At 57.0% G+C, this 25,171-nt stretch overlaps 3 protein-coding genes across 6 annotated transcripts in view; 1 reads left to right on the top strand and 2 right to left on the bottom strand.

The window, feature by feature from the left end:
- The window catches only part of TTC16 (tetratricopeptide repeat domain 16), a 17,060-nt gene extending 1,581 nt beyond the window's left edge, over positions 1-15,479 (bottom strand). Inside the window, exons 1-13 of one of the 2 annotated variants that reach the window (XM_030817856.1) lie at positions 15,388-15,479; positions 14,533-14,705; positions 14,125-14,215; positions 13,778-13,921; positions 11,350-11,450; positions 11,133-11,262; positions 7,578-7,792; positions 6,539-6,783; positions 5,996-6,137; positions 4,476-4,641; positions 3,790-3,932; positions 3,436-3,631; positions 312-399 (exon numbers count right to left, since the gene is read on the bottom strand). In XM_030817856.1, the coding sequence (XP_030673716.1) occupies positions 312-399; positions 3,436-3,631; positions 3,790-3,932; positions 4,476-4,641; positions 5,996-6,137; positions 6,539-6,783; positions 7,578-7,792; positions 11,133-11,262; positions 11,350-11,450; positions 13,778-13,921; positions 14,125-14,215; positions 14,533-14,705; positions 15,388-15,405 (1,852 nt within the window). In that variant the 5' untranslated portion in view covers positions 15,406-15,479. Of the gene's footprint in view, positions 1-311; positions 400-3,435; positions 3,632-3,789; positions 3,933-4,475; positions 4,642-5,995; positions 6,138-6,538; positions 6,784-7,577; positions 7,793-11,132; positions 11,263-11,349; positions 11,526-13,777; positions 13,922-14,124; positions 14,216-14,532; positions 14,706-15,387 lie in introns of both variants that reach the window. The other variant, XM_030817855.1, reaches the window with a different exon arrangement.
- Positions 14,590-17,889, top strand: PTRH1 (peptidyl-tRNA hydrolase 1 homolog). 3 transcript variants are annotated; one of them, XM_030817864.1, is made up of 5 exons: positions 14,590-16,009; positions 16,359-16,578; positions 16,851-16,950; positions 17,129-17,174; positions 17,271-17,610. In XM_030817864.1, the coding sequence occupies exons 1-5, from the start codon at positions 15,869-15,871 to the stop codon at positions 17,451-17,453; spliced, it is 690 nt and encodes a 229-aa protein (XP_030673724.1). In that variant the 5' UTR covers positions 14,590-15,868; the 3' UTR covers positions 17,454-17,610. The 3 variants fall into 3 exon arrangements, with proteins under 3 accessions (XP_030673724.1, XP_030673725.1, XP_030673726.1); XM_030817865.1 differs by lacking the exon at positions 16,851-16,950 and having other exon boundaries at positions 15,555-16,009; positions 17,271-17,889; XM_030817866.1 differs by lacking the exon at positions 17,129-17,174 and having other exon boundaries at positions 15,555-16,009.
- Positions 17,648-25,145, bottom strand: CFAP157 (cilia and flagella associated protein 157). The gene is made up of 9 exons (XM_030817867.1): positions 24,305-25,145; positions 21,801-22,072; positions 20,758-20,911; positions 20,011-20,278; positions 19,556-19,686; positions 19,173-19,323; positions 18,647-18,813; positions 18,316-18,502; positions 17,648-17,719 (listed from the first exon to the last, which is right to left on the bottom strand). The coding sequence occupies exons 1-9, from the start codon at positions 24,751-24,753 to the stop codon at positions 17,648-17,650; spliced, it is 1,851 nt and encodes a 616-aa protein (XP_030673727.1). The 5' UTR covers positions 24,754-25,145.
- Positions 25,146-25,171: the final 26 nt, after the last annotated feature.

The raw sequence follows: 25,171 nt of genomic DNA, 5'->3' as shown, positions 1-25,171 counted from the left end.
CTGGGGCCCTGTGGTACTGGGGCTAAAAGCCCCCTGGCCATGCACAAGGTTTGTGGGCTTATTTCAGGCATAGGGCTAGGAGGGGATGAGAGCAGAGCAGCAGCTACCATGAAGCGCCTGGAGCAAGCCTCACCTCGTCCTGGGCAGGCCCCGCAACAGTGTTACTCCCGCTCTAGAGCCACTCGCCCCAGGCCACCCAGCTGCCAGCAGCAGGCCGAACTCACACCTAGGCCAGCAGTCTTCGACCCCTGAGCTTTGACCACCCTGCTGCCTTAGCTTCCTGAGGCCTGGCGGAAGCACCAGGGACTTACAGCCCATGCTGGAGGCTGAGGAGGTCTCGTCAAGGTAGCTGTCAGACAGGGACATCACCTTGCTAGGTATGAGCTCTGGTTTTTTCTCCTATGGCAAGAAGCAGGCTTTTGTAGTTCAGATGGTAGGCCGCGCAGCTGCACCTCTAGAAGGCCAGCAGCCCTGGGCCCCTCGGTGGGCATTCTCCTGAGCTTGGAGGGCCTTGAAGGTACCAGGTTAGGGTGGGATGGGGACACGCAGAGGCTAAGCCTGGCAGGAAGGGGAGCGACCAGGCTAGACAGGCATGGTGCCATGAGAACGGTTGTGTTGAAGGGGCTGCTAGCGCCTTGGTTTTTACTTTTTTTTTTTTTTTTTTTTTTTTTGAGACGGAGTCTTGCTCTGTCTCCCAGGCTGGAGTGCAGTGGCGAAATCTCGACTCACTGCAAGCTCCGCCTCCTGGGTTCACGCTATTCTCCTGCCTCAGCCTCTCGGAGTAGCTGGGACTACAGGCGCCCACCACCGCGCCCAGCTAATTTTTTTTTTTGTATTTTTAGTAGAGACGGGGTTTCACCGTGGTCTCGATTTCCTGACCTCGTGATCCGCCCGCCTCGGCCTCCCAAAGAGCTGGGATTACAAGGATGAGCCACTGTGCCCGGCCAACGCCTTGGTTTTTTCAACTGCAAAATGAAAATTAGTTCAGGTGTGGAACAGGCTTCTGTAAATTGTAAAGGGCTGTGGCCTGGGGAATGCTTACGGAGGACTTGAGGAGCTTCTGTATGCTTTACCCCCTTCTATTCTCCCAATACAAGTGGGGATGGAGGGATGGGGAGAGCTGCTAATGACCATTTCACTGACCAGGAAACCAAGGCTCGCAGCCCCTAAGCAACCTGCCCAGGGCCACTCAGCTAAGAAGCAGAGAGGCCAGGTTTGAATCCAGGTCTGCTGGCCGCCACAGCCAGACCCTACCTAGGCTGCGGGTCTCTGCCCACGTTCACTCCTGCAGACAGCGAGGTGCACCATAGTGCTCCAGGCGCCAGCTGGGAGTTGCGCTCTGGGCTCCATCCACTTCAGCCCAACGTCTCCCTGGGGGAGGGAGCCTCTGACTTCAGCGGTCACACAGAGGGAAGGTGTGTACTTTATTTTTTTATTTTTTATTTTTTAATTTTTAATTTTTTTTTTTGAGACAGAGTCTTGCTGTCACCCAGGCTGGAGTGCAGTGGCGCAATCTCGGCTCACTGCAAGCTCCACCTCCTGGGTTCACGCCATTCTCCTGCCTCAGCCTCCCAAGTAGCTGGGACTACAGGCGCCCACAACCTCGCCCAGCTAATTTTTTGTATTTTTAGTAGAGACGGGGTTTCATTGTGTTAGCCAGGATGGTCTCGATCTCCTGACCTCGTGATCCGCCTGCCTCGGCCTCCCAAAGTGCTGGGATTACAGGGAAGGTGTGTACTTTAATATTCATTCTAACATCAGCTAGAAAACTGAAGAGCTAGCACTTTCTTTCCTTTTTTCTTTTCTTCTTTAGACAGGGTCTGGCTCTCTCACCTAGGCTGGAATGCAGTAGTATGATTACGGCTCACTACAGCCTCAAGTGACTCTGGGGCTCAAGAGATCCTCTTGCCTCAGCCTCCCAAGTAGCTGGGACTATAGGCACACACCACCATGCCTGGCTAATGTTTGTATTTTTTGTAGCGACAGGGTTTTGCCATGTTGCCCAGGCTAGTCTTGAACTCCTGGGCTCAGGCGATCTGCCCATCTTGGCCTCCCAAAGTGCTGGGATTACAGGTGTGAGCCACCGCGCCCGGCCACATTTTCTATTGATGGCAAGGGATGCTGGTATTCCTGTACTTCAATTGCGTCAAGTTTCCTTTGAACATTAGTGTACTTGATGTCTACCAGCAGTAGAACAGAGGAACACACTGTGGGACTGTCAAGGACGGAATATTCTGCAGCACCGGCGAGAGGGAGCAGGCTGTTGCCACCCGCCACAGCTTGAGTGATGCTCACCATGCTGTCCATTTATGTGAAGAAAAGACAAAACTCACGTTTGGCATTAGGAATCATGACAGCGGCCGGGCGCGGTGGCTCACGCTTGTAATCCCAGCACTTTGGGAGGCCGAGGCAGGCGGATCACGAGGTCAGGAGATCGAGACCATGGTGAAACCCCGTCTCTACTAAAAATACAAAAAGTTAGCTGGGCGTGGTGGCGGGCGCCTGTAGTCCCAGCTACTCGGAGAGGCTGAGGCAGGAGAATGGCGTGAACCCGGGAGGCGGAGCTTGCAGTGAGCCGAGATTGCGCCACTGCACTCCAGCCTGGGCGACAGAGCGAGACTCCGTCTCAAAAAAAAAAAAAAGGAATCAAGACAGCCTTGCAGGTGGGGTGGGCTATGGGAGGGGCCTCGAAGGGGGCCCCAAGGGGCTTCTGGGAGCTGGGAAAGTGTTCTTTCTCGGTCTGGATAATGGTGTCATGGGCATAATGCAGTTTGTGAAAATTCATCAAACCGGAACTTATGATTTATGCACTTTTCTATATGTTACATTCAATAAGAGGTTTTCAGAAACAAATTTAAGAATTAAGAAAATTCTGGGGGCCGGGCGCAGTGGCTCATGCCTATAATCCCAGCACTTTGGGAGGCCCAGGCGTGCAGATCGCTTAAGCCCAACAAAAATACTAAAAATACAAAAAATTAGGCGGGTGTGGTGGCACACACCTGTAATCCCAGCTACCCAGGAGGCTAAGGCATGAGAATTGCTTGAACCCAGGAGGCGGAGGTTGCAGCGAGCCGAGATTGTGCCACTGTACTCCACCCTGGGTGACAGAGCAAGACTCCGTTTCAAAAACAAAAAATTCTGGCACAAGTGGCAAGTGGCTAGTGCATACAGTAGAATTCATGACAGTGACCATGAGCAGGGGTGTGACTCCTCTCTCTGAGGGCCCACATCCCCACACACCCTCCCTCAGGAGCACCCCTTGCTGGTACCATCTCCATCTCATAGCAAGATGTCCCCAGCCCATCACACAGCTGAGGGAGTGCAGAGCCAGGCCTGGAAGCCGGACTCCACTGGCCTGCATCCTTCAGCCCTGGGCTGGGGTACGCTGTGCCCCAGACCCCAAGGGCTCCGAGCCCTGGCGTGTGCTCCACTTACCTCTTTTTTCTCCTTCTCCTTGTCTTCCTCCTCCTCGGGGGCCTCAGCCTCTCCCTCTGAGCTTCCCAATTCTACCTGTGGAATCTCAGGGGTGGCCTTCAGCTCCTCGGAGGTCGCAATCAAAGGCTCCCCCTCCTTCCATGAGCACTGCAGGGCCAAGGCCTTCTGGCGCTCCAACTCCTGCTGCTTAAGCATCCTGCCAAACGATGCCCCCCAGGTATTGTCAGTCTTCCCTGGCCCATGCTGGTCTCTCCAAGGACTAGACAATGGCCCCAGCGTGCAGCTGGAGCCACAGGAGCCTGGAGCTGCAGCCATTCCCCAGCCCTGACCTGTGCCCCCTGCTCCAGGGCTTACCCCACAATGCCTTGTGGGCTGCCGGCCTGTAGGCTGCCCTTCACCATCCTCTCCAGCTGCAGCCTGGCCAGGTGGGCTATCTGGGTGCTAAGCACCTCCTCCACCGACATGCCCGGGAAGAGGTTGGTCATCAGCAGGGACAGCTGCCACGAAAGGGGGACCAGAGCCAGGTGAGGGCCAGAGCAGCGGGCAGACAGCACGATGCTGCCCTGACCCTGCACAGCCAGATTTGGCCCTTCCCAGGGCTGAGGAAGGAAGAGTTTTGCAATGTTTTTTGTTTGCTTGTTTGTTTTGTTTTGTTTTTTGAGACAGTCTCACTCTATCGCCTAGGCTGGAGTGCAGTGGCACAGTCTTGGCTCACTGCAACCTCTGCCTCCCGGGTTGAAGCGATTCTCATGCCTCAGCCTCCTGAGTAGCTGGAATTACAACCGTGCACCACCATGCCTGGCTACTTTTTGTATTTTTAGTAGAGATGGGGTTTCACCATGTTGGCCTGGTGGGTCTCAAACTCCTGACCTCAAGTGATCCACCCGCCTTGGGCTCCCAAAGTGCTGGGATTACAGGCGTGACCCACCATGCCTGGCCTTATGATTGTTATCAAACTAGATTTCTTTGGGGGCCGAGGAGTATCCTTATGCACCAGGCATGACTCCGGAGCCTACACTCCTGATGTGTCAGGAACCTACCTTTGGTTGCTTGGGGTTGAGGAGCAGGACAGTGGCCACATCCTGGCGGGCCCCAAAAATGTTCTGCAGCAGCTGCCGGCTCTTGGCCCGGTATAGGTAGTACTGGGCCTTCTGGGGGTTGTGCCGGATGGCCATGGAGAAGTGGTCCTCTGCCTTCTGGAACTGCCTGCAGGACACAGTGGGTCCCAAGCTGCCATGAGCTGGGCCATCTGTGGGGAAAATGGTGGCTTCTGGGCCCCACTGAGGAGTTAGAGGGAAACCAGGCTGGGTCTGCTCCCCTCACCATGCCCCTCTCCTCTCTCTCCACCAGGTACGTCCATGATGGAGCCAACACTTAGATGCCAGTGTGAAACTCCAACATCAATGAATATTTTTATGATCTTGGGGTAGCGAAAGCCTTTCTGAAAATGGCATAAACCCATCAGCTAAAATGAATATATTAATTTGACTATTATTAAGTTCCAAGTTATTGAGTAGTAAAAATATCACAAAGAAAAGCAGTATAGGCCGGGCGCGGTGGCTCACGCCTGTAATCCCAGCAGTTTGGGAGGCCAAGGCAGGTGGATCGCCTGAGGTGGGAAGTTTGAGACCAGCCTGGCCAGCATGGTGAAACCCCATCTCTACTAAAAATACAAAAATTAGCTGGGCGTGGTGGCAGGTGCCTGTAATCCCAGCTACTCACGAAGCTGAGGCAGGAGAATTGCTTGAACCCAGGAGGTGGAGGGTGCAGTGAGCTGAGATTGCACCATTGCACTCCAGTCTGGGCAACAGAGCGAGACTCCGTCTCAAAAAAAAAAAAAAAGGAAAGCATAACGGAGAGAGCAGCTTTTTTTTTTTGAGACGGAGTCTCGCTCTGTCGCCCAGGCTGGAGTGCAGTGGCTTGATCTTGGCTCACTGCAAGCTCCACCTCCCGGGTTCACGCCATTCTCCTGCCTCAGCCTCCTGAGTAGCTGGGACTACAGGCGCCCACCACGATGCCCGGCTAATTTTTTGTATTTTTAGTAGAGACGGGGTTTCACCAGGTTAGCCAGGATGGTCTCGATCTCCTGACCTCGTGATCTGCCCGCCTTGGCCTCCCAAAGTGCTAGGATAACAGGCGTGAGCCACCGCGCCCGGCCTTTTTTTTCTGGGACAGAGTCTGGCTCTGTCGCCCAGGCTGGAGTGCAGTGGCGCAATCCCGGCTCACCGCCAGCTCCGCCTCCTGGCTCAAGGGATTCCCCTGCCTCAGCCTCCTGAGTAGCTGGGATTACAGGCACACGCCACCACGCCCAGCTAATTTTTAAATTTTTTTGTATTTTTAATAGAGATGGGGTTTCACCATATTGGCCAGATTGGTCTCAAACTCTCGACCTCAGGCGATCCACCTGCCTTGGCCTCGCGAAGTGCGGGGATTACAGGGGTGAGCCATCGCGCCCGTGGAGAGAAGCAACTTGATTGACCCAGGGCTCCCAGCAGTTGGCCTCCTGCCCGCCCCGCCCTCGGGCCTGCCCCGCCCACCGTGGGGGCCGGAGCCCACGCACCCGCGCCTCTGCTCACAGAAGCCCATCTTCTCCTGCAGCAGGCCCATGCGCGTGTTGGCGCCCTCGTCCTGCGGGCTCAGCGCCAGCGCCTGCTGGTAGTCTGCCTCGGCAAAGGCCAGGTTGCCCAGCTGGAAGAAGCAATCTAGGGTCCGGAGGCGGGGGTGAGTGGACCCCCAACTCCCAGGCCCAGGAGCCCTAGCCCAGCAGGCTCCAGCCCGGGAACCAGGGCCTGAAACTGGTGGCTGATAACCCCCATAGGCGGTCGCGGTCCCTGTCCCCTCTAGTTTTCTGGGCGTCTGGGCACTGATCCCCAGCTGTCTGTCTTGAGCATTTTAAGGAGTTCTGGAGCCAGTTTGTCTAAGGTAACATTTCCCAAAGTGTGCTCCTGGGATACTGACACTGTTACATTTCCTCTTCGCTCGCTTCCTTCCTCTCTCCCTTCCTCCTTCCCCCACTCCCAGGGTCCTCAAGTGCCCAGTGGGGGCTTTAGAGATGGCGAGGCTCCCCAGCAACCCCCTCCCCAATGCCCTGGTCGCTGCGCACCGCCTCGGTTGATGTAGAGTCCTTTCTCCTGCTGCTCATCCCGGAGGGCCTTGTTCAGCAGCAGCACGCCCTCCTGGTAGGCGCCCTGCCTGTAGCAGTGCACAGCAAAGTCGTTGTAGGTCAGCAACAGCTGGCGCTGCGCCTGCCGCACCATGTCCTCCTGGTCCTCGGTCACCATGTCCAGCACCTTCAGGAAGTCCTCCACTGCCCCATCAAACTCCTGGAGCCGTCGGTACATGGTGCCCCTGTGGGGGAGGGCGTGGGAGACGGCGGGAGGGACATGAGGGCCAGTGCACCCCCACCGACTGGCGAGTGGCCAGACAAGCCACTGCCGGCTCTGGGCCTCCTGACCCATGGAGGCAGTGGGGATCCCCACCTCATTTGCTAGGTTTGTCCCGTGGGGCCAGCTCTGGACTGCTACCCAAATAACCCACTAGGCACTGATCATTTTATTTTTTGCAAAAATACCCTCTCTCTTTCTTTTTGGGAGCCAGGTGTATGCCAGTCTCTACATTAAAGCATTTTGTACAAGAAGCAGGTGTTTTACCACCACTGTTTGGATAGGTTAATTGGCCCGAAATCACAGTGGCCTCTCATGTCACTGAATCACTTGTGGGATACTGAACCCAGCCCCTTGGCACAGGGAGAGATTGGTTGGGTGGACCGCCCCCTGGAGTCACTCCTGCCAGGACAGCGGCACTCCCTCCTGAAATGCGGCAGGATGTGGTAAGTTCCTGGGACCAGACTCAAGCCTAAGTCTCATCCACTGAGCTGGGCTCAGCACCCAGCGTGAACTGCTTAGCAGGCTGGGGCTCTAGGATTCCTGGGGTAACTGGGACATTTGTTGCCATCCCTCTTCCAGCAGTAACAGAGACCACCTCTGCAATGCCTTAACCCAGTAGGAAGTAGGGAAAGACCGTTAGAGGCTAGCTGGGGAAACTGAGGCCTAGAGAGGGTCAGGGACTCTCCTTAAACCACACAGAAAGTCTGTGGCTGGGCAGGGCCTGAGACCCAAGGCCAGCACCTTCCCATGCAGTACCGGAAGAGGAAGAGACTGGGGTCCAGAGGGTTGTTCTCAATGGCATAGTTGATCCGCTGCAGTGCGTGCTGCAGCTTGCCCTGCACGGCCAGGATCCCCGCGTCTTGGCGCGCCTGCTGGGCCTGGGCCACCATCTTCTGGAGCAGCATCCTGGCCTGCGGGTGCTTGGGATTCAACAGCAAGGCGCCGTGCAGATCGCGGTAGCAGAGGTGGGGCTGCAGGAGGCCAGGGGTGGCATCAGGGGCACAGGCCAACTGAGCCACGGGACCTAGAGGCCTTTCTTCAGCAGGGTGGCATCATACCATGCCTCCTCCATGCCCCCCACATCCCTCCATGTTCCACCCTTTCTGCCTTTTTTTCTTTTTGAGATGGAGTCTCACTCTGTCACCCAAGCTGGAGTGCAATGGCGTGGTCTTGGCTCACTGCAACCTCTGCCTCCCGGGTTCAAGCGATTCTTCCGCCTCAGCCTCCTGAGTAGCTGGGACTACAGGTGCGTGCCACCACACCTGGCTAATTTTTGTATTTTCTTTTTTTTTTTTTTTTTTTTTTTTTAGTAGAGATGGGGTTTCACTATGTTGGCCAGGCTGATCTCGAACTCCTGACCTTAGGTGATCCTCCCACCTCGGCCTCCCAAAGTGCTGGGATTACAGGGTTGAGCCACCATGCCCAGCCCCTTTCTGCCTCTTGAAGGACACAGGGAGCATCGTGGGGAAATTCCATCCCAGGCCCCATGCCAGCTGGCCCTTTCCAGATGTGACCTCAGGTGAGCCAGGCCAGCCCCAGTGGTTTCTGCAGATGCTGCCTCCTTGTGAGGCCTCTGTGAAGCCCACTCAAAGTGCGGGGAGTGTGTGACCTCCTGACTGTGACAGTTTTGTCCTCCCTCCCCTCCCCTGCGCTCCCTCTTCCCCTCCCTGACCTTTGAGCCCAAGACCACTCTGCGCAAGCCCAGATTCGGGCCTGGGCACAGCGGAAACCTCCCCCAGCGAGTTCCTTCCACCGGGAGGAGGGGTGGGGGAGGAAGGCGCAGCTCAGCCAGGCAACAGACAGTTCAACAATACCCTGCTCGCTGCGGGGTGACTGGCTGGCAGGTGAACGGGGTGGTGTGGACAGCAGGTGTGGGTGGAGGGAGGGAGGGAAATGGCAGGAGCTAGGGGCAGGGCTTTGGTGTAGGCAGCCTTGGGCTCCAGGCAGTGCCACCGGGAACAGGCTGTGTGACCTTGGGCAAGTCACCTGGGGCTGGCTCTTCCTCTGTGAAATGAGGACAGTGTGTCTCTATCCCAAAGGGTTGCTGCGAGCCTCACAGCTAAGCAGGGGCAAAGTGCTGAGAACACGCCTACACATGGGAGGGGCTCATATCACAACAGTCACCAATAATTATCAATAATTACTAGTCTCAGCCGGGCGCGGTGGCTCACACCTATAATCCCAGCACTTGGAGAGGCCGAGGCGGGGGGATCACCTGGCGAAACCTTGTCTCTCCTAAAAATACAAAAATTAGCTGGGCAGGCACCTATAATCCCAGCACTTGGAGAGGCCGAGGCGGGGGGATCACCTGGCGAAACCTTGTCTCTCCTAAAAATACAAAAATTAGCTGGGCAAGCGCCTGTAATCCCAGCTACTCAGGAGGCTGAGGCATGAGAATTGCCTGAACCTCCCGGTAGAGGTTGTGGTGAGCCGAGATCTCACCACTGCACTGCAGCCTGGGTGACAGAGTGAGACTCTGTCTCAAACAAAACAAAACAAAACAAAACAAAACAAAACAAAACAAATTACTAGTCTCATGCCACTGAATCGCTTGTGGGAGGCTGCAGCCCAGCCCCGGGGCACAGGGAGGAGTTGCCAGGGTGGACTGCGCTCCCCGGAGTCACTCCTGCCAGGGCGGTGGCGCTCCCTCCTGCAATGCAGGCTGGCATCTCAGCCACCCCCAGGATGTCCCTGCTTGGAGAATGAGGTGAACCCACCCCACCCCGCCCACCTGCTCCTCCCCATCCTAGCTTCCCAGCTCCCCATCCACCCAGGCCAAGCCAGAACACCGGGCACCCTTCTGGATCCTTCCTTTTCCTTCAAGCCCACCCCCAAGCCAGACTCCAGCCCTGCCTTCTGAAGGGCTGTGGGACTTGCCCCTCCTTGCTGCCCTCATGACTGCCTTTCCCTCCACCTCACCCCACCCTGCAATGGTGCCCAGCCTCCTTCTCAGGCTCTGGCCTCCAGGCCTCCCCGCTGACCCACACTCCCTGCGGACACCAGAATGATCTTCCTAAAGCCCCCTGCCCTGGGGACACCTGGTGGAGGCTCCCACTGACTCCAGGGAGACTTCTCATCCCTGCCCTCCTCTCCTTGGTGTCCAGCACCCCCTCTGCCTCCTCCCTTGTGACCCCAAGTTTCTCTTGCTCTCAAGCTGTTCCCTATACTGTCTGTCCCTGTGCCCAGCCCAGGATGTGTGGGTGGTCAGGAGTAGGCATGATTCATTGAGGCAAACACGAAAAAAGAAAGGAAGAGGGAGGAAGAGGAGAAGGAAGGAGAGGAGGAAAGGAGGAAGGGGGAAGGGAGGAAGGGAGGAAGGAGGAGGGAGGAAGGGAAGAGGGAGGAAGGAGGGAGGAAGGGGGAAGGGAGGAATGGGGAAGGGAGGAAGGAGGGATAAGGGAGAAAGGGGGAAGGGAGGAGGGAGGAAGGAGGAGGAGAGGAAAGGAGTAAGGGGGAAGGGAGGAGGCATAAGGGAGAAAGGGGGGAGGAAGGAGGAAGAGAGGAAGGGAGGAGGAAGGAAGGGATGAGGAAAGAAGGGGGAAGGGAGGAAGGTAGGAGGGAGGAAGGGAGGAGGGAAGAAGGGAGGAGGTAGGAAGGGGGAAGGGAGGAAGGGAGGAGGGAGGGAGGACGGAGGAAGGGAGGAGGGAGGAAGGGGGATGGGAGGAAGGGAAAAGGGAGGGAGAAAGGAGGGAGGAAGGGGGAAGGGAGGAGGGAGGAAGGAGGAAGGGGGAGGGAGGAAGGGGGAGGGAGGAGGGAAGAAAGAAGGAGGAAGGAAGGGGGAAAGGAGGAGGGGGGAAGGGGGAGGGAGGGAGGAGGGAAGAAAGAAGGAGGGAGGGAGGGGGGAAAGAAGGAGGGAGGGAGGGGGAAAGAAGGAGGGAGGGAGGGGGGAAAGAAGGAGGGAGGGAGGGGGAAGGGCTACCTCATGTTAGGTGCCCTGGGTGCCCCGGTGTGTGGCTTCACAGGATTGTGGCTAAAGCCTTCCTAGTGTACTCATCTGCCCAGGGACACCTCCCCCAGGCTGTGAGCTCCATCCAGACAGGGATGACATGAGTCTCTCATCTTTTGCTTCCCATGGGGTGCAGCACAGGCCTGACACAGAGCCAGGGCTGAGCAACAATGCAACAAGGACCTGACATGGTAGTCGAGTGGTCCAGGCCAGTGTGGGCCTCTTCCCAGGGAGGACAGCATCCACTGCACTGTGGGATGGGGCTTCTGGGCTGGCTGACAGCCTTGCCTCTTCCTGCAATCTTGGGGCACACTGAGGACTCCCAGGTTAGCGGGGCACGCCCCTGCCCGCCCTTCCCACTGTACCTTCTGGAGAAAGTTGTAGAGTCTGGCCCGGAGGATGTAGACATCGGCGTTGGTGGTGTCCTGCTTCAGCTCCTTGGTGATGAGCGAGAGGCAGGCCTGATGCCGCTTGAGGGCCAGGAGACAGGCCATGCTGAGGGCAGAGGGCACAGAGTGCTCGTTTCCCGGGTGGGGCGGCAGGAAGTGGGTGCTGGGAGAAGGGGCTGGCAGGGGCACTCACCATCGGTAACGGAAGCATGGTTTCTCAGGCTGGAGCTCAGCAGCATGTGAGAAGACATTCAGGGCATCCAGGAAGGCACACTGCTCAAAAAGGCATTGTCCCTGGGGACACAGGGGACAGTCAATCCTGCTTGCCACCCCAGCCCAGCTGCACCCCCTAGTTGGCAGCAGAAAGCCCTGAGGCAGGAGGGAGAGATACAAGAGACAAGGACAGAGCCTTTTCGATTTGGCAGAGACTTGAAGAGGCAGAGACACAGAGACAGAGATGGACAGAGATACAGATCTGGGGAAAGACAGCAAGAGACAGTAAGAGATGCACGCTTGGCAAGAGACAGGAATACAGAGATTCAGGAACAAAGAGAAATGTAGAAAACTCAGATGGCTGAGCCAGACACGGTTGCTCACACCTATTATCCCATTCCAGCACTTTGGGAGGCCCAGGCAGGTGGATTACTTGAGGCCAGGAGTTCAAGGCCAGCCTGGCCAACATGGTGAAACCCCGTCTCTACTAAAAATACAAAAATCAGCTAGGCATGTTAGTGCAGGCCTGTAATCCCAGCTACTCAGGAGGCTGAGACACGAGAATCGCTTGGACCTGGGAGGCAGAGGTTGAAGTGAGCCGAGATCGTGCCACAGCCCTCCAGACTGGGTGACAGAGTGAGACTCCATCTCAAAAACAAAACTAAACTAAACAAAACACTCAGATGGCAGAAGAGATCAGCAGAACTAACACAAACAGGCTGTGGCCTGGACCTGGGCCCTGGGTGCTGAGCCCTGTGCTAAGAACTTGAACTTGTTTTCTCACTGGCACTGGCATGCTTCTCTTATGGATAAAGGAACTGAGGCTCAGCGAGGTGAAGTGACTTGCACAAGGGTACACAGGAAGTGGCAGTGCAGGACACGGGCCCCCAACAGACAGATTCACACGTGGTCTGAGGGCCCCAAATGTTTCTTTTTAAGAACAGATTTTTCTTTTTTTTTTTCGAGACAGCGTCTTGTTCTGTCACCCAGGCTGGAGTACAGTGGCATGATCTTGGCTCACCGCAACCTCTGCCTTCTGGTTTAAAGAGATTCTCCTGCCTCAGCCTCCCAAGTAGCTGGGATTACAGGCGCGTGCCACCACGCCTAGTTTTTGTATTTTTAGTAGAGATGAGGTTTCACCATTTTGGCCAGGCTGGTCTCAAACCCCTGACCTCGTGATCTGCCCGACTCAGCCTCCCCAAGTGAGCCACCATGCCCAGCCAAGAACTGAATATTTTTTGACATAAAGAAAAGACATCAAGCCCAGGCGCAGTGGCTCACACCTGTAATCCCAGCACTTTGGGAGGCCGAGGCGGGCGGATCACTTGAGGTCAGCAGTTGGAGACCAGCCTGGCCAACATGGCAAAAACCCATCTCTATTAAAAGTACAAAAATTAGCCAGGCATGTTGATGCACATCTGTAATCCTAGCTACTCGGGAGGCTGAGGCACAAGAATCATTTGAACCCGGGAGGTGGATGTTGTGAGCTGAGATTGCGCCATTGCGCTCCAGCCTCGGCAACAGAGCAAGACTCTGTCTCAGAAAAAAAAAAAAAAAAAGACATCAAGGTTATCAAAATGGAAAAAAGCAAGACTTTGTTGGTGTTTTATAGTTTAATATTGTTTTTCCTTTGAAATACACTTGGGGGTCACTGTGACCTTTTTAGTGCTTAGAGCCTCTGGACTCTAGATCTGTGCCGTCCTGTCTAAGACAATAGCCACTAGCTTTGTGTGGCTATACACATTTAAATTAATTAAAATAAAAATAAGACGCCGGGCGCAGTGGCTCACGTCTGTAATCCTAGCACGTTGGGAGGCCAAGGCGGGTGGATTGCCTGAACCCAGGAGTTCAAGACCAGCCTGGGCAACAAAGTGAAACCCCGTCTCTACTAAAATACAAAAAATTAGCCAGGCGTGGTGGCGTGTGCCTGTAGTCCCAGCTACTCAGGAGGCTGAGGCAGGAGAATTGCTTGAATCCAGGAGGCAGAGGTTGCACTGAGCCGAGATCGTGCCACTGCACTCCAGCCTGGGTGACAGAGCAAGACTCTGTCTCAAAAACAACAATAATAATAAAAATAGAATAAAATAAAGATATAAACTTCAGTTCTTTAGTCACACTTGCCACATTTCAAGGGCTCAACAGTTCCACATGGCTGGTGGCTAGCATATTGGACACTGTCATTATGGCAGAAAGCCCAAATGGACAATGCTGCCAAACTTGACTCAACCCTGGCAGTAAACCAGCCTTGGAGGTGAGAGGGGCAGCAGGTGGGGACCCAGACACAGGGACAAGGAGGAATCTAAGGAGACAGAGCTGGGCCCAGGAGCCAGGAGAGCCCCTGAGAGTGGGAGGGAAAGCCAGTGCTGTGAGGTGGGTGCCCTGCACGGGCCCGGGGGGACCCCAGGTACCTGTAGGTAAAGCGCAAAGGTGAGGCGCTCCAGGTGCTTGCAGTTGTCCTGCTGTAAGGAGTAGGCCCTTCGCAGGTTCTGGGCAGCTGAGGAGAAGTCACAGAGCTGGAGGTAGGCCTCGGCCCGCAAGGCGTAGAAGTCCACCTGAGGGTAAGGGGACCCAGGCTGCTGGATCCTCCCCACCATCTGCCCCTGGAGGGTAGGGGAAATCTCCACCCCCCTGAGAGTTGACATCCAATTCCCATCAGGGACTTGGTGGCCCTGAGAGGAGGGATCTGGCAGGTGTGACAGGGAGGGAGGAAGCATGTTCCAGCAACTGCCTGTGCCCACCCAGGTCTCCCTCTCACCAGCTGTGGGTCCAGGTGGAGTGCGCGGGAGAAGAACAGCACAGCTGTCTCCCAGTCTGCCTGCTCCAAGCACTGCTGGCCTCTGGAGTAGCTGTGGGGAAAGTGAGGACAGGCAGAGGGGTGGCCCTGACTATGGACCAGCCCAGGGCATAGGGCTGGGGTGGGGGTTGTGGGAGGCAAGGTTGCTGGGTGGAGAGGTAGGAGGAGTAGATAGAAGCCCAGGGAAGGCAGGCTGGTGTTCCTGGAGTCCAGCCAGGCCATCAGCCTCGTTCCCACTGAGGTGGAAGAGCCCCATTAGACAGCTGAGTTCACTGAGGCCCGAAGAGAGTAAGTGGCTCAAAGCTGCATACTATGTGAATGGCTATGTCGGGCAGGAACCTGGGACCCCAAAGCAAGGTAGTCACTCACTACTCCCTGACTTTGAGGGGCACTGTTAACCCTGTGACCTTTGGTTTTACATCACAGATGCTTTGGAACACCTGGCTGGTCCCAAAGATGTGCTGCAGGATCCCTTTGGGGGCTGGAAACACCCACGGCTTTGGGATGTCCTGTGAGGGGCCCTGGTCAGCCTTCAGGGCATCCTAGAACCGAAGGACAGTAAGCTGGAGCAGGCCCCTGAGACAACCCCCACCCACTGACACACTCCCCAGCATTCTGCAGGGAGGGAGGAGAGGCGGAAATGAGGCCTGGAAGGAGGCACTCCCACTCAGGGGTCCGGTGGCGCTCCCAGCCCCATTCCCCTTAGGGACGCTCCAACCTGTCCCTCCTGCAATCCTGCCCTTCTCCCTCTCCTGTGGTCAAGGTCAGGGATCAGGGTCCTCATGCCTACAACACCGTCTGTTCTCCCCCTCCGGCCTTCCCAGCTCCCACTTCCAGCTACTGACACCCCAAGCTCTGATGTCTCCAGGTCAGGCCTGGTCCCAAGTCTCAGGCCTTGGGGGTCCTACAGCCCCTTGGGTAACCTTCAGGACCCTCACTCCAGCAGGCCACACTGAGCACCTCACCTGACTTCTGCCCCAAGTTCTCTCATTTTGGTGACGTCACCTTCCCCACCAGCTACCCAAGCCAGAAACCTCTGTCCAAGCAGCCGCCGAGGCTTACAAGGATCTCTCACATGCCTGGTTCTTGGCATGGCGGCCAAGGCCTTCCCTGAGTCGGACTGCTGCCCCTGCCTCTCCCGGCCTTCACACTTTCCTGCGAACCCCGTCTCGGTCTCTCTGCCTGGCCCTCTGTCTTTGCGTTCGTCTTCTCCCCAACCCGCACCTCGTCCGAATCTGTCATGAGGCCCCTTCCAGGAGGACCCCGAGGCCTCTGCCAACTACCTCGCGGCCCTGGCCCTGACGTTGCTAGGCACCATCACCAGGACGCCCACAGGCCCCACCCCTCTGGCCACGCCCCCGGGAACCAAGCTTTTTGAGCCAGAGGGAGGTAGAAAACTTTTATTAACTGGAGAGGTTGATGCCTACGCGGGGAAGGGACTTGCCAGATTTTCGCCGCAAGGCAGGGCCATAGCGGGGGGCATAACAAGGCCTCCCAACCGAAGGTCAAGCAAGAGCTCCGAGCGTCCCACACAAATCCCGCAGGGACACTGTGACGCCGCGCCACTGAAGGCGCCTGGGCTCCCGGACTCGGCCACCGCCTCGCCGCTTCCGCCCCTCAGAAGCATGGCGGCCATGCAGCCCGGCCCGGATTGGACGTTGGCGGTCGACGCCAAACAAGTGGCAACGCGATTGGCTGTTGCGGGATGATGACGTCAGGGGGCGGTGTCCAGGCCGTGAATGGGGGCAGCATGAGGCCGCGCGGCTTTTTGGGCGCCGGACAGCGGCTGAGTAGAGCCATGAGCCGATGTGTTTTGGAGCCTCGGCCCCCGGGGAAGCGGTGGATGGTAAGTGGCGTGGGGCGGCGACGTAGGGGCTCCCCGTCCCTGGCTTCAGTTCGGCCATTATGTCCCGGGAGCCGAGTGCCCCCAAATTACTGCTCTGTTTTCTTAACTGGTGAGTCCAGTGCTCGACGGGCTCCAAACTTCCAGAAGCTCCGTTCCTGCACTAGGGCGCCCTGCCTGCCCAGCCTTCTGGAGTTCTCAGGGGTCGGGTTTCTGGGACCCTTCTTCGCGCCCCTTCCCCACTGCAGCGTTGCTCTGCGTTTCCGCTCCTCTGCTTTGGGGCTCACCGGACGCTGTGAGATCGGGGGTGGCGAGAGTTGTTGGGCCTCAGTTTCCCTGGTGCCGCCCGCAGGTGGCTGGCCTGGGGAATCCCGGACTGCCCGGCACGCGACACAGCGTGGGCATGGCGGTGCTGGGGCAGCTGGCGCGGCGGCTGGGTGTGGCGGAGAGTTGGACGCGCGACCGGCACTGTGCCGCCGACCTCGCCCTGGCCCCGCTGGGGGATGCCCAACTGGTCCTGCTCCGGCCACGGCGGCTTATGAACGCCAACGGGCGCAGTGTGGCCCGGGCTGGTGAGTTGAGAGCGCCATAGTTGGGCGGGCCGAGGGGGTGGGGGTGGCGGTGGGGGCGCAGGGGCCAGAGGGGGACTGGCTGTGACAGGTCCGCGGGTTCACCTCCCAGTACCTGTTGAGCTCCAGTTGCTGCATGGCCTTGGGTACTTGTGGGAGCCTCAGTTTCTTTATATGTGAAGTGGGATTAGTTGTGGCCCTTCATCATGGGAGTTGGGACAGTGCCCCTCTAGGCAGATGGGCAGTAACCAGGGCTGCCGTTTCCCTGTGCTAAGCGGAGCTGTTTGGGCTGACTGCCGAGGAAGTCTACCTGGTGCATGATGAGCTGGACAAGCCCCTGGGGAGACTGGCTCTGAAGCTGGGGGGCAGTGCCAGGTGAGGTCCTGAGATGGTCAGGGTTGGGATAGGGCTTCAGGCCTCCCAGTTGGGGTGGAGTAGGGCTGCTGACCCAGTCTCCACAGGAAATGGGCTGCTCTGACCCAGCCGGGGCAGGGAGGGGTGGAAGGACACTGCCCCAGGGAGGCACTAACTGCCCCTCCCATATCCCTTGAAGGGGCCACAATGGAGTCCGTTCCTGCATTAGCTGCCTCAACTCCAATGTGAGTCTACCCTTTTGTTGTGCAACTGGGTCGGGTGGGCCAGGGGTCCCCCAGCACCTCGCCAAAGCTTCCTGGGCCTCTCTGGCTCTCCCACAGGCAATGCCAAGGCTGCGGGTGGGCATCGGGCGCCCGACGCACCCTGAGGCAGTACAGGCCCATGTGCTGGGCTGCTTCTCCCCTGCGGAGCAGGAGCTGCTGCCTCTGTTGCTGGATCGAGCCACCGACCTGATCTTGGACCACATCCGTGAGCGAAGCCAGGGGCCCTCATTGGGGCCGTGACACCAGTGGCCATGGCTGCCCGCCTGACTGTAGTGCCCACCAACCCAGCCACGGCCACAGAGCTGCCACGCCAGCCTTGGTATCTACTTTTTATACAACCCTCCTCTAGACTGTTCCACGCTGCCTGCGGATTAAAGTGAGGGTGACTGTGACTGGACCAGTCCATTTCTGGAGTAGGTTCTTCTCTCTGCGTCCTACTTGGGACGTAGGGGAACTTCAGGAAGACTAAACTTTTCAAGCCTTTTTAGAGAACCAGGGGCACGCATCTGTAAGATAAAGATGCTGGCTTGGAGGCCGGGTGCAGTGGCTCACGCCTGTAATCCCAGCACTTTGGGAGGCCGAGGCTGGGGGATTGCTTGACGTCAGGAGTTCGACACCAGCCTGGCCAACATGGTGAAACCCCATCTCTACTAAAAATACAAAAATTAGCCGGGCATGGTGGTGCATGCCTGTAATCCCTGCTACTCGGGAGGCTGAGGCAGGAGAATCACTTGAACCTGGGAGGCGGAGGTTGCCGTGAGCAGAGATTGTGGCACTGCACTCCAGTCTGGGTGACAGAGTGAGACTCTGTCTCAAAAAAAAAAAAGATGCTGGCTTGGAAGCTGAGGCCTCTTCAGGGGGATCCCACTCTCCCTGCTGGTGGGGGAGGGAACAACAGGGTCCAGCCAACCCCCCTCCCAGGGCATGTGTGGGCATACTTTGCCCACTGAGGCTTGGCCACTCCTTTCTTCAGCCCATTTTACAAATGGGAAGGCTCAGAGAGATCTGGTTACATCCCCTGGGCCTGTGGCCTGGCAGAGCCTCAGTTTGCACCCAGGACTGGCTGCCACCTTGCTTTCCCTGGGGCCCCTAGCACCCTTACCTCAGGGCTGCTGTGTGCCCAGAAGGTCCCCACACGGGTGATATATGACAGCAGCCTGAGGTCCTGGGGGTTGGGTGGGATGTGGGCCTGGCGAGGTATCAGGCCTAGATCCCCCGGCTGGTAGGGGGTGATGTCAGAGAGCTGCGGCAGCAGAGACCCAGTCCTGGGCAGCTGGATGCTGGGCCGGCTGTGGGGAGGGGGCCGAGGGTCACAGAGCCTTCAGCGAGCCAGGTTTCTGGCCCAGGGTGAGCCGAGCACTGTCCCCATGGCTGAATGCCTTTGCCCTGCTCTCTATGGCCACCTCTGAGGCCACACAGGGCCACTTGCTCACCTCTCCTTGGGTGGGCCATGGGACTGTGGCTCCTGGTGGGGACACACAGCCTTCTGAGGTCTCGGGACCACAGTGGAGCCGAGCATGACCAGCAGTTGCTGCAGTATCTCCTTTTGCCATGGCTGGAACGTCACGTCAAAGTCGCTGTCCTCTTCATCGGGGTGCATCTGTTGGTGAGGGTGGGGTGGCAGCAGGCCCACAGTGGCCCCAGTACCCACCCTCCTCCAGGAAATTCCAACCTCAGTGCCCATTTCCACAAAGTTTTCCCTGTCTGTGGTGGGATACCCATTCTTCAGTCGGGAAGACTGAGGCCCAAGACCCTTCAGAGCCTCAGAGAAGGAATCCAGCTCCTTTAAGACCTTGGAGGGATCTTTGAAGGCCAGAATCAGCGAAGGACAGACTTTCCAGGAGTCTCTCAGGGAAAAGAGGGGCCTCTGATCCTGAGGCAGCCCCTTCTCTGCAAGCAGCTTCCATCTTGGGCTCACTCCCCCTCTCCTTGCGCCCTCCCTCCCTCCCTTCTGCTCACCTGCAGAATGTCCTGTAGGAAGGAGGTGGCCTGGACCAGAGCCACCTCCAGGCTGGTCCGAACCTTCTGCTCATTAGCCAGTTCCTGCTGTAGCCGCTGCAAATCCACCTGCTGCTGCTCCAGCTGCAGGCTCAGCTGGTCTCTCTGGCTCCTAGACCCCAACTGGGATGAGTCAACAGCCTTTCCCCTTCCCCAGGACTGGGGCCAGGGGCCCTGCCATTTCTCTCCAAGCCCACAGGGGCCCCCATCCAAGCCTCAGCCTGTCTGGCAGGCTCCTCTAGAGAGGGGAAGTCACTGGCCTGGGTTGTGGGATCAGAAAGAGCTGGGCCGGAGCTTGGCCCCAGCCTACACCCGCCGCCCGCCCCTCCGCAGGCCATACGCACTTCAGTGCCTGGTTGTCCACCTGCAGCTGCAGGGATCTCTGCTCCAACTGGCTCAGCAGGAGGCGCAGCTCCTCGGCCTCCTTGGTGTCCTGCTGCTGCTCCTGGCACTTCTTGGTCAGCATGAGGATGATCTGTGGGTGCGGACAGGTGGCCATGCCCTCAACCTGCCCTGTCCCCAAGCTGCAGACACAGCCAGGCTTCCCGTGTTCCCCTATGCAGAGGGGCCAGTGAGCTTTCCCGGGCTGGGCTCTGCTTCCATAAGTTATGGGGGCTTTAAGTAAATACAATCCGGAGCTAGGCCCAGCGCCCTGCAGCCCCCACAGGAGGCCCAGTCCTCTCTCTGCTGCCTCCTTCCCTCCTGACTTGACTGCCCCTGACTCTGTCCCTGCAGGGCCCCCCAGGGCGGCCTCCTGCCCCGCATGCCAAACGCCCTGTGCTGAGGCCTGCAGGCACACCTTCTCGTGGCCTCTTTTGTGCCTGGCCATGACCTTCTGGGTGTTCTCCAGCAGCTCCAGCTGTTTGCACAGATTGTCCTGCCTTCCCTTGAGCTGCTCATTCTCCCGCAGCAGCTTCATGCCTTGCTGGGAGACCCTGGCCATCTGCAGGGTAATGCCGTTGTTCTCTTTGATGGCCCGCCTGGTTGTCTCTGACATCCAGTTCATGGTCATCTTGTGGAACTCGTTGGTCACGAGGTTTACGCGCTGGACGATCTCTTTCCTCAGTCTGGCAAGAAAGGTGGGAGGGGAAGGGGTCAGACAGAGCGGGCACAAGCCCTGGGCACACCCCTTTCCTTTGTGAGGTTCCCAGGGAACCTAGGGCTGTTAAACACCAGGATGCTCTCTCCCTGGGAGGGTTGGGGCTACGGGCGGGAGGCTTTCCCTGTAGATCGTCTGGACCTTTGTAATTGGTACCATTTCAATGTACTGTCACCTGTTAAGTAAACATGATTTAATCACAATAAGTGGCAAAAGGAAGCCTTGGGAGTCTTCAATGCCAGCGCGAGGACTGCAGCTGGGAGCTTATTCCTTTTCTCCCACCCTCCATAATCACCAGCTGGGATTCCAAGGAGTAGCAGGTTGTCGGGGCAGGGGTCAGTTACCCCATCTAACCCCCCAGTTAGAAGCTGAGGCCTGAAGACTAGGATGTTCATAGCCCCAGGGATGAAGCCTCCAAAGGCCCCAAAGGGTGCCCTGCTTGCCCACCTGTCCTTGTCCAGCACCGACTTCTTCTCCAGGTTGTATGCATAGTCCCTGAACTCGTTCTCCTGCTTCCGCGCCTGCTCCTCCAGCAACGTGAACTTGTCCGTGACCTCCTCTTTCTGCAGCCGGAACTCCTCCAGGGCTGCCAGCTTCCCCGCTGGCCGCCACAGCACACAAGGCCCAAGGAGGGGCTGCCTCAGAGGACAGGGCCTGGCGAGGACCTTAAAGATGCCCCTTAGGTCCCTGTCCCTTCCTGTGCGCCCTGTGTGGTCTCAGTGGGGCAGGTCTGCCATCTCCCACCTACCCTGCCTGGCCCTGTCACCTTTACTGCCTTCATCTAGGTTGCCCTCCCTCCACCCCTCCATGAATCTTATGAAGCTTTGTTCAGGTTCCACCTCCTTCAAGAAGACTTCCTTGATACTCTCATGAAAGTGACAGTGATAACAACTGAATTTTTTTTTTTTTTGAGACAGGGTCTTGCTCTGTCACTCAGGCTGGAGTGCAGTGGCACAGTCACAGCTCACTGCAGTCTCAACCTCCCAGGCTCAAGAGATCCTCCCACCTCAGCTTCCCAAGTAGCTGGGACTACATACGTGCACCACCACACCTGGCTAATTTTTGTATTTTTTTGATAGAGATGGAGTGTCGCTATGTTGCCTAGGCTTGTCTCAAGCTCCTGGGCTCAAGCAATCCTCCCACCTTGGCCTCCTAAAGCACAGGGTTTACAGGCATGGGCCACCACGCCCAGCCAGCAACTGGACTGTATGTATTCTCTGGGCTAGGTTCTAATGCCGTCTGACATTTGAGCCTCACAACCCTTGCCAACTGGGGGATCTTGGTCACAACACTTCACCTTTTGAGGTGCTTCCTTGTCTACAAACTGGTTGGGGGATGTTTCCAGCTTCGTAGGATTGCTGGGACAATTAAGGAAAACAGTGTGTGCCAAGCAGCATGTGGCTATTATCCCTGTTTCCCAAGTGAGAAACAGGGTCAGTGATAGAGCTGGGATGTGTGCCTGCAGGCTCACCAGCCAGTCCCCACCTCACCAAGGATGATGTTCTCCGTGGTGAGCTGGTCCTTGGTCTCCTGGAACTCGTGGCGCACCCGGGCTAGCTGCACCTCGAAGGCGTCCTTCTCCATCTCTTTGGCTAGCTGTAAGTTCTGGAGCTGCTCGTTGAGGTCTGTGATCTCATCCACCTGCTGGTTGAGCGTGCGCTTGAGGAAGGCCACAATCTCCTTCTTGTTATTGGCCAGCTGCTCGAACTCCTGGCGGAACAGCTTCTCCTGCACAGCCAGCTCATCCCACTTCCGCTGGTACCTGGGACGGGCGGGGCCGTGGTCCAGAGGTCAGGCTGGGCAAGCCAGGCCTCCAGTGCAGCTGGGCCCACTCTCCTGGACTCCCTGTCCCGTAAAGGGGCATTTGAGATTCCTTGTGATCAGAATCCAGCCTCATCTCCCACTATGCCCCCTGATCCAGCAGTCATGACTGCAGCTAATGCCTGTGCTTAGCATGTTATTTTCATTACATCACTAGAATGTAAACTCCATGAGGGCAGAGCCTTGTTATGTTCACAAGTATGTCCCCAACACCTGTGCCTGGCAGATAGCAGGTGTGCAGTGTGTTTGTTAAATCATTACAACAACCTGTAAGAATGTAGGTACTATGATGATTTTATACGTATTTGACAGATGAGGAAACTGAGGCTCAGAAGGATAAAGGAACTCTGAGTTTGTAAGTGGCACAGCCAGGACTTGGACCTGAGTCAGTCTGACCCCCAGAATCAAGGCTCTTAGCCACAATGCCTGCTGCAGTCGGCCAGCTCTGCATCCCTCCACAACTCTTCTACACTTTCCAATCCCAAGTCTTTGTACCTGGCATCTCCCTTACCTTTTTTCCATCCAGTAACCCTGGTGTTTTCTCCTCAGTGGACCCTTCTTGGCCCTGAGCCACATTTGTCGCCCTCTCTTTGGTGCTCTCCTGTAAGTTGGCCCTTGTCCCACTGGGTGGTCAAAACCTAGTAACATGTCCCTCTCCTCCACCTCTGTATTCTCAGGGCCTGGCAGACAGCTTGGCAAATTGTAAGCACCCAATAACTCTGTTAAATACATTTGCCTTGAATACATTCTACCTGAGGTCTCAGCTCAAGGGAAGTTTGTGAATTTCAAGGGAAGTGTGTTAATCAGTATCACATAACCAATTTAGTGGTTTTCAATGGAATAATTGAAGTTACTTGAAAAGTTTTTTTAAATTTAATTTTATTTATTTATTTTTGAAATGGAGTCTCGATCTGTCACCCAGGTTGGGGTGCAGTGGCGCAATCTCAGCTCACTGCAACCTCCGCCTCCTGGGTTCAAGTGATTCTCCTGCCTCAGCCTCCTGAGTAGCTGGGATTACAGGCACATGCCACCACGCCCAGCTAATTTTTGTATTTTTAGTAGAGACGGGGCTTCAACATGTTGGTCAGGCTGGTCTCCAACTCCTGACCTCGTGATCTGCCCACCTCAGCATCCCAAAGTGCTGGGATTACAGTCGTGAGCCACCGTGCTTGGCCTGGAAAGTTGTTTTACATCATAATTTAGTTGACCAACATCTTTCAAATAGTGACTGCACACAGAGCATTTCAGGGGTGTGGGCTGAGGAAGCAGTCTTGCACAGGGGAGTCAGGAGGCCAGGGCTCCCATCCTGGTGCCTCCTCTTCCTGGGGGTGACTTTCCTTCTCTGAACCTCAGTCTTCCCCATCTGTGCAATGGGGATGACATCAGGACCTCTCTGGTAAGACTGCTGTGAGGACTCAGCACTAGCACGTGGCCTGCCTGGCTCCACGAGGGACTCAGCATTAGCTGTGGTTACCCACAGCATCAGTCACCTGGGGAAGAGCTGCCGCCTACTGGTTTGTCTTTTAAGGTCACCCTGAGAGTGGGGCTGTTGCCTCACAACTGGGAGGAAACTGGTTGTAACAAGAAAATGATGGGCAGGTGAACATGGCTCTGAATGAAGAGTTAGAGGATCTCCCTCCACCACTATGTCACACACAAAACTGGCTCTAGAATAGAACGTCACAGCCATGGAGGGGGAATCAACCTTCCCCACTTACATTTGGGGAAACTGAGGCCCAGCATGGAGAAACAACTGGGCTCATGTGCTGGGTGAGTCAGTGGAGCACAGGTGCCACCGCCAGGAAGTGGAAGTGGGGCCGGGGGTCCACCTGCCTGCCAGAGGGCTGTTTCCACCCTTTCATAAAGCCTGTGATCCCACGGGGCAAGAGTGAGGCAGGCAGAAGTGGGGATTGCCTGGGGTGGGGCCACGAGTTAGCATCATGGTCCCAGGGTTCTAGGAGCTGGGAAGGTGGGGAAATCCATTTACCCTCAAAATCTTGAAACCTCCCAAAGGTACATATGAGGAAATGAGGCTGGGGTCGGGATGGGGTCTGGACATCCCAGGGGAGGTCAGGACACAGGTCTAGGGCCCCTTGGCCAAACCTGCATGGGGGCCACCTGGGCATGGGCTTCGGACCCAGGGCACCAGACTCCTGCCCGCCAGCCCACGCACCGGGCCAGCCGGTCCTCCAGGTCTCGGATCTGGATGTGGTAGAACTCCTTCGTCTCCTTGGCCAGAGGTGGCTCCACGGCCACCACGGGCTCCTTCTTGCCCCCTTTCTTCTTTTTGACTTCAAACTCCTTGCCTGCCTTGCTCACACTCTTTTTGGGAGCCATGGCTGATGGCAACCAGGGCTCCAGGCCCCAGGAAGAGGCCCGGTGGTTGCTAAGGAAGCTGGTCCCGTACATAGCAACAGGCCGAGGGAGTGAGGCTGGGCTTAAAGGGACTCTGCCCTCTTCTTGCTGGGTGCCAGTACCAGGTCCCACTCCAAGGCAGATGGTGTCAGTGAGGCCCCAGGCCCAGGAGTCCCAGGCCATGGCAGGCAGAATGCCTGGCTCCCAGGGCAACTTTTTGGGCTTCTGGGGACGCCCCTCTTTCCCCCACGTGGAAATAAGCGCCATGGGGAATGTTCATGTGGGTCAGGGCCCTGGAAATCGCCATCCTCTCCTTTGTGCTGATCAGAAGATGGACGACACTAACCCCGGGCACACAAAGCCTGTTCTGCAGCCGTGGCCTGGGGTGACAGTGTCCTGGCGTGGGTGCAGTGGGGGTCCAGCTGATGGGGTCCTGGCCGGCAGCTGGGTGCCTCTATGAGCTCCATCCCCAGCCCCGATCTCAGCCAGCCATGCCTGTGTGCCTACCTGTGTTCCCCGCCAGCCCAGGCACTCACTCCCTGGGATGGTGGGCAGGTCCTTTCCATCCCTGCCGTCCCAGGGCTTGGCATTTAGCAAGAGATGGCTATAGCACCACCCCGAAAAACTCTGACAATAGCCAAGGGTAATGGCAGTGGTACTTCAGCAAATGTGTTGGTTTTTTTTT

The sequence above is a fragment of the Nomascus leucogenys genome, chromosome 8 (assembly GCF_006542625.1).
Source record: "Nomascus leucogenys isolate Asia chromosome 8, Asia_NLE_v1, whole genome shotgun sequence".
In the NCBI taxonomy this organism is placed as follows: domain Eukaryota; kingdom Metazoa; phylum Chordata; class Mammalia; order Primates; family Hylobatidae; genus Nomascus; species Nomascus leucogenys.
Note: the sequence above shows the minus strand (reverse complement) of the source record. Positions and strands in the feature narration are given on the sequence as shown.

What these genes read in the sequence shown, in the direction of transcription:
- PTRH1 (XM_030817864.1), top strand. Translation starts at nt 15,869, where the DNA reads ATGATGACGTCAGGGGGCGGTGTCCAGGCCGTGAATGGGGGCAGCATG. An exon ending in GCGCAGTGTGGCCCGGGCTG is followed by an intron (nt 16,579 to 16,850) that starts GTGAGTTGAGAG and finishes CCCTGTGCTAAG; the next exon opens with CGGAGCTGTTTGGGCTGACT. An exon ending in AAGCTGGGGGGCAGTGCCAG is followed by an intron (nt 16,951 to 17,128) that starts GTGAGGTCCTGA and finishes TATCCCTTGAAG; the next exon opens with GGGCCACAATGGAGTCCGTT.
- CFAP157 (XM_030817867.1), bottom strand. Translation starts at nt 24,753, where the DNA reads ATGGCGCTTATTTCCACGTGGGGGAAAGAGGGGCGTCCCCAGAAGCCC. An exon ending in TCGGTGCTGGACAAGGACAG is followed by an intron (nt 20,279 to 20,757) that starts GTGGGCAAGCAG and finishes CTTTCTTGCCAG; the next exon opens with ACTGAGGAAAGAGATCGTCC. An exon ending in GTGGACAACCAGGCACTGAA is followed by an intron (nt 19,324 to 19,555) that starts GTGCGTATGGCC and finishes GTTGGGGTCTAG; the next exon opens with GAGCCAGAGAGACCAGCTGA.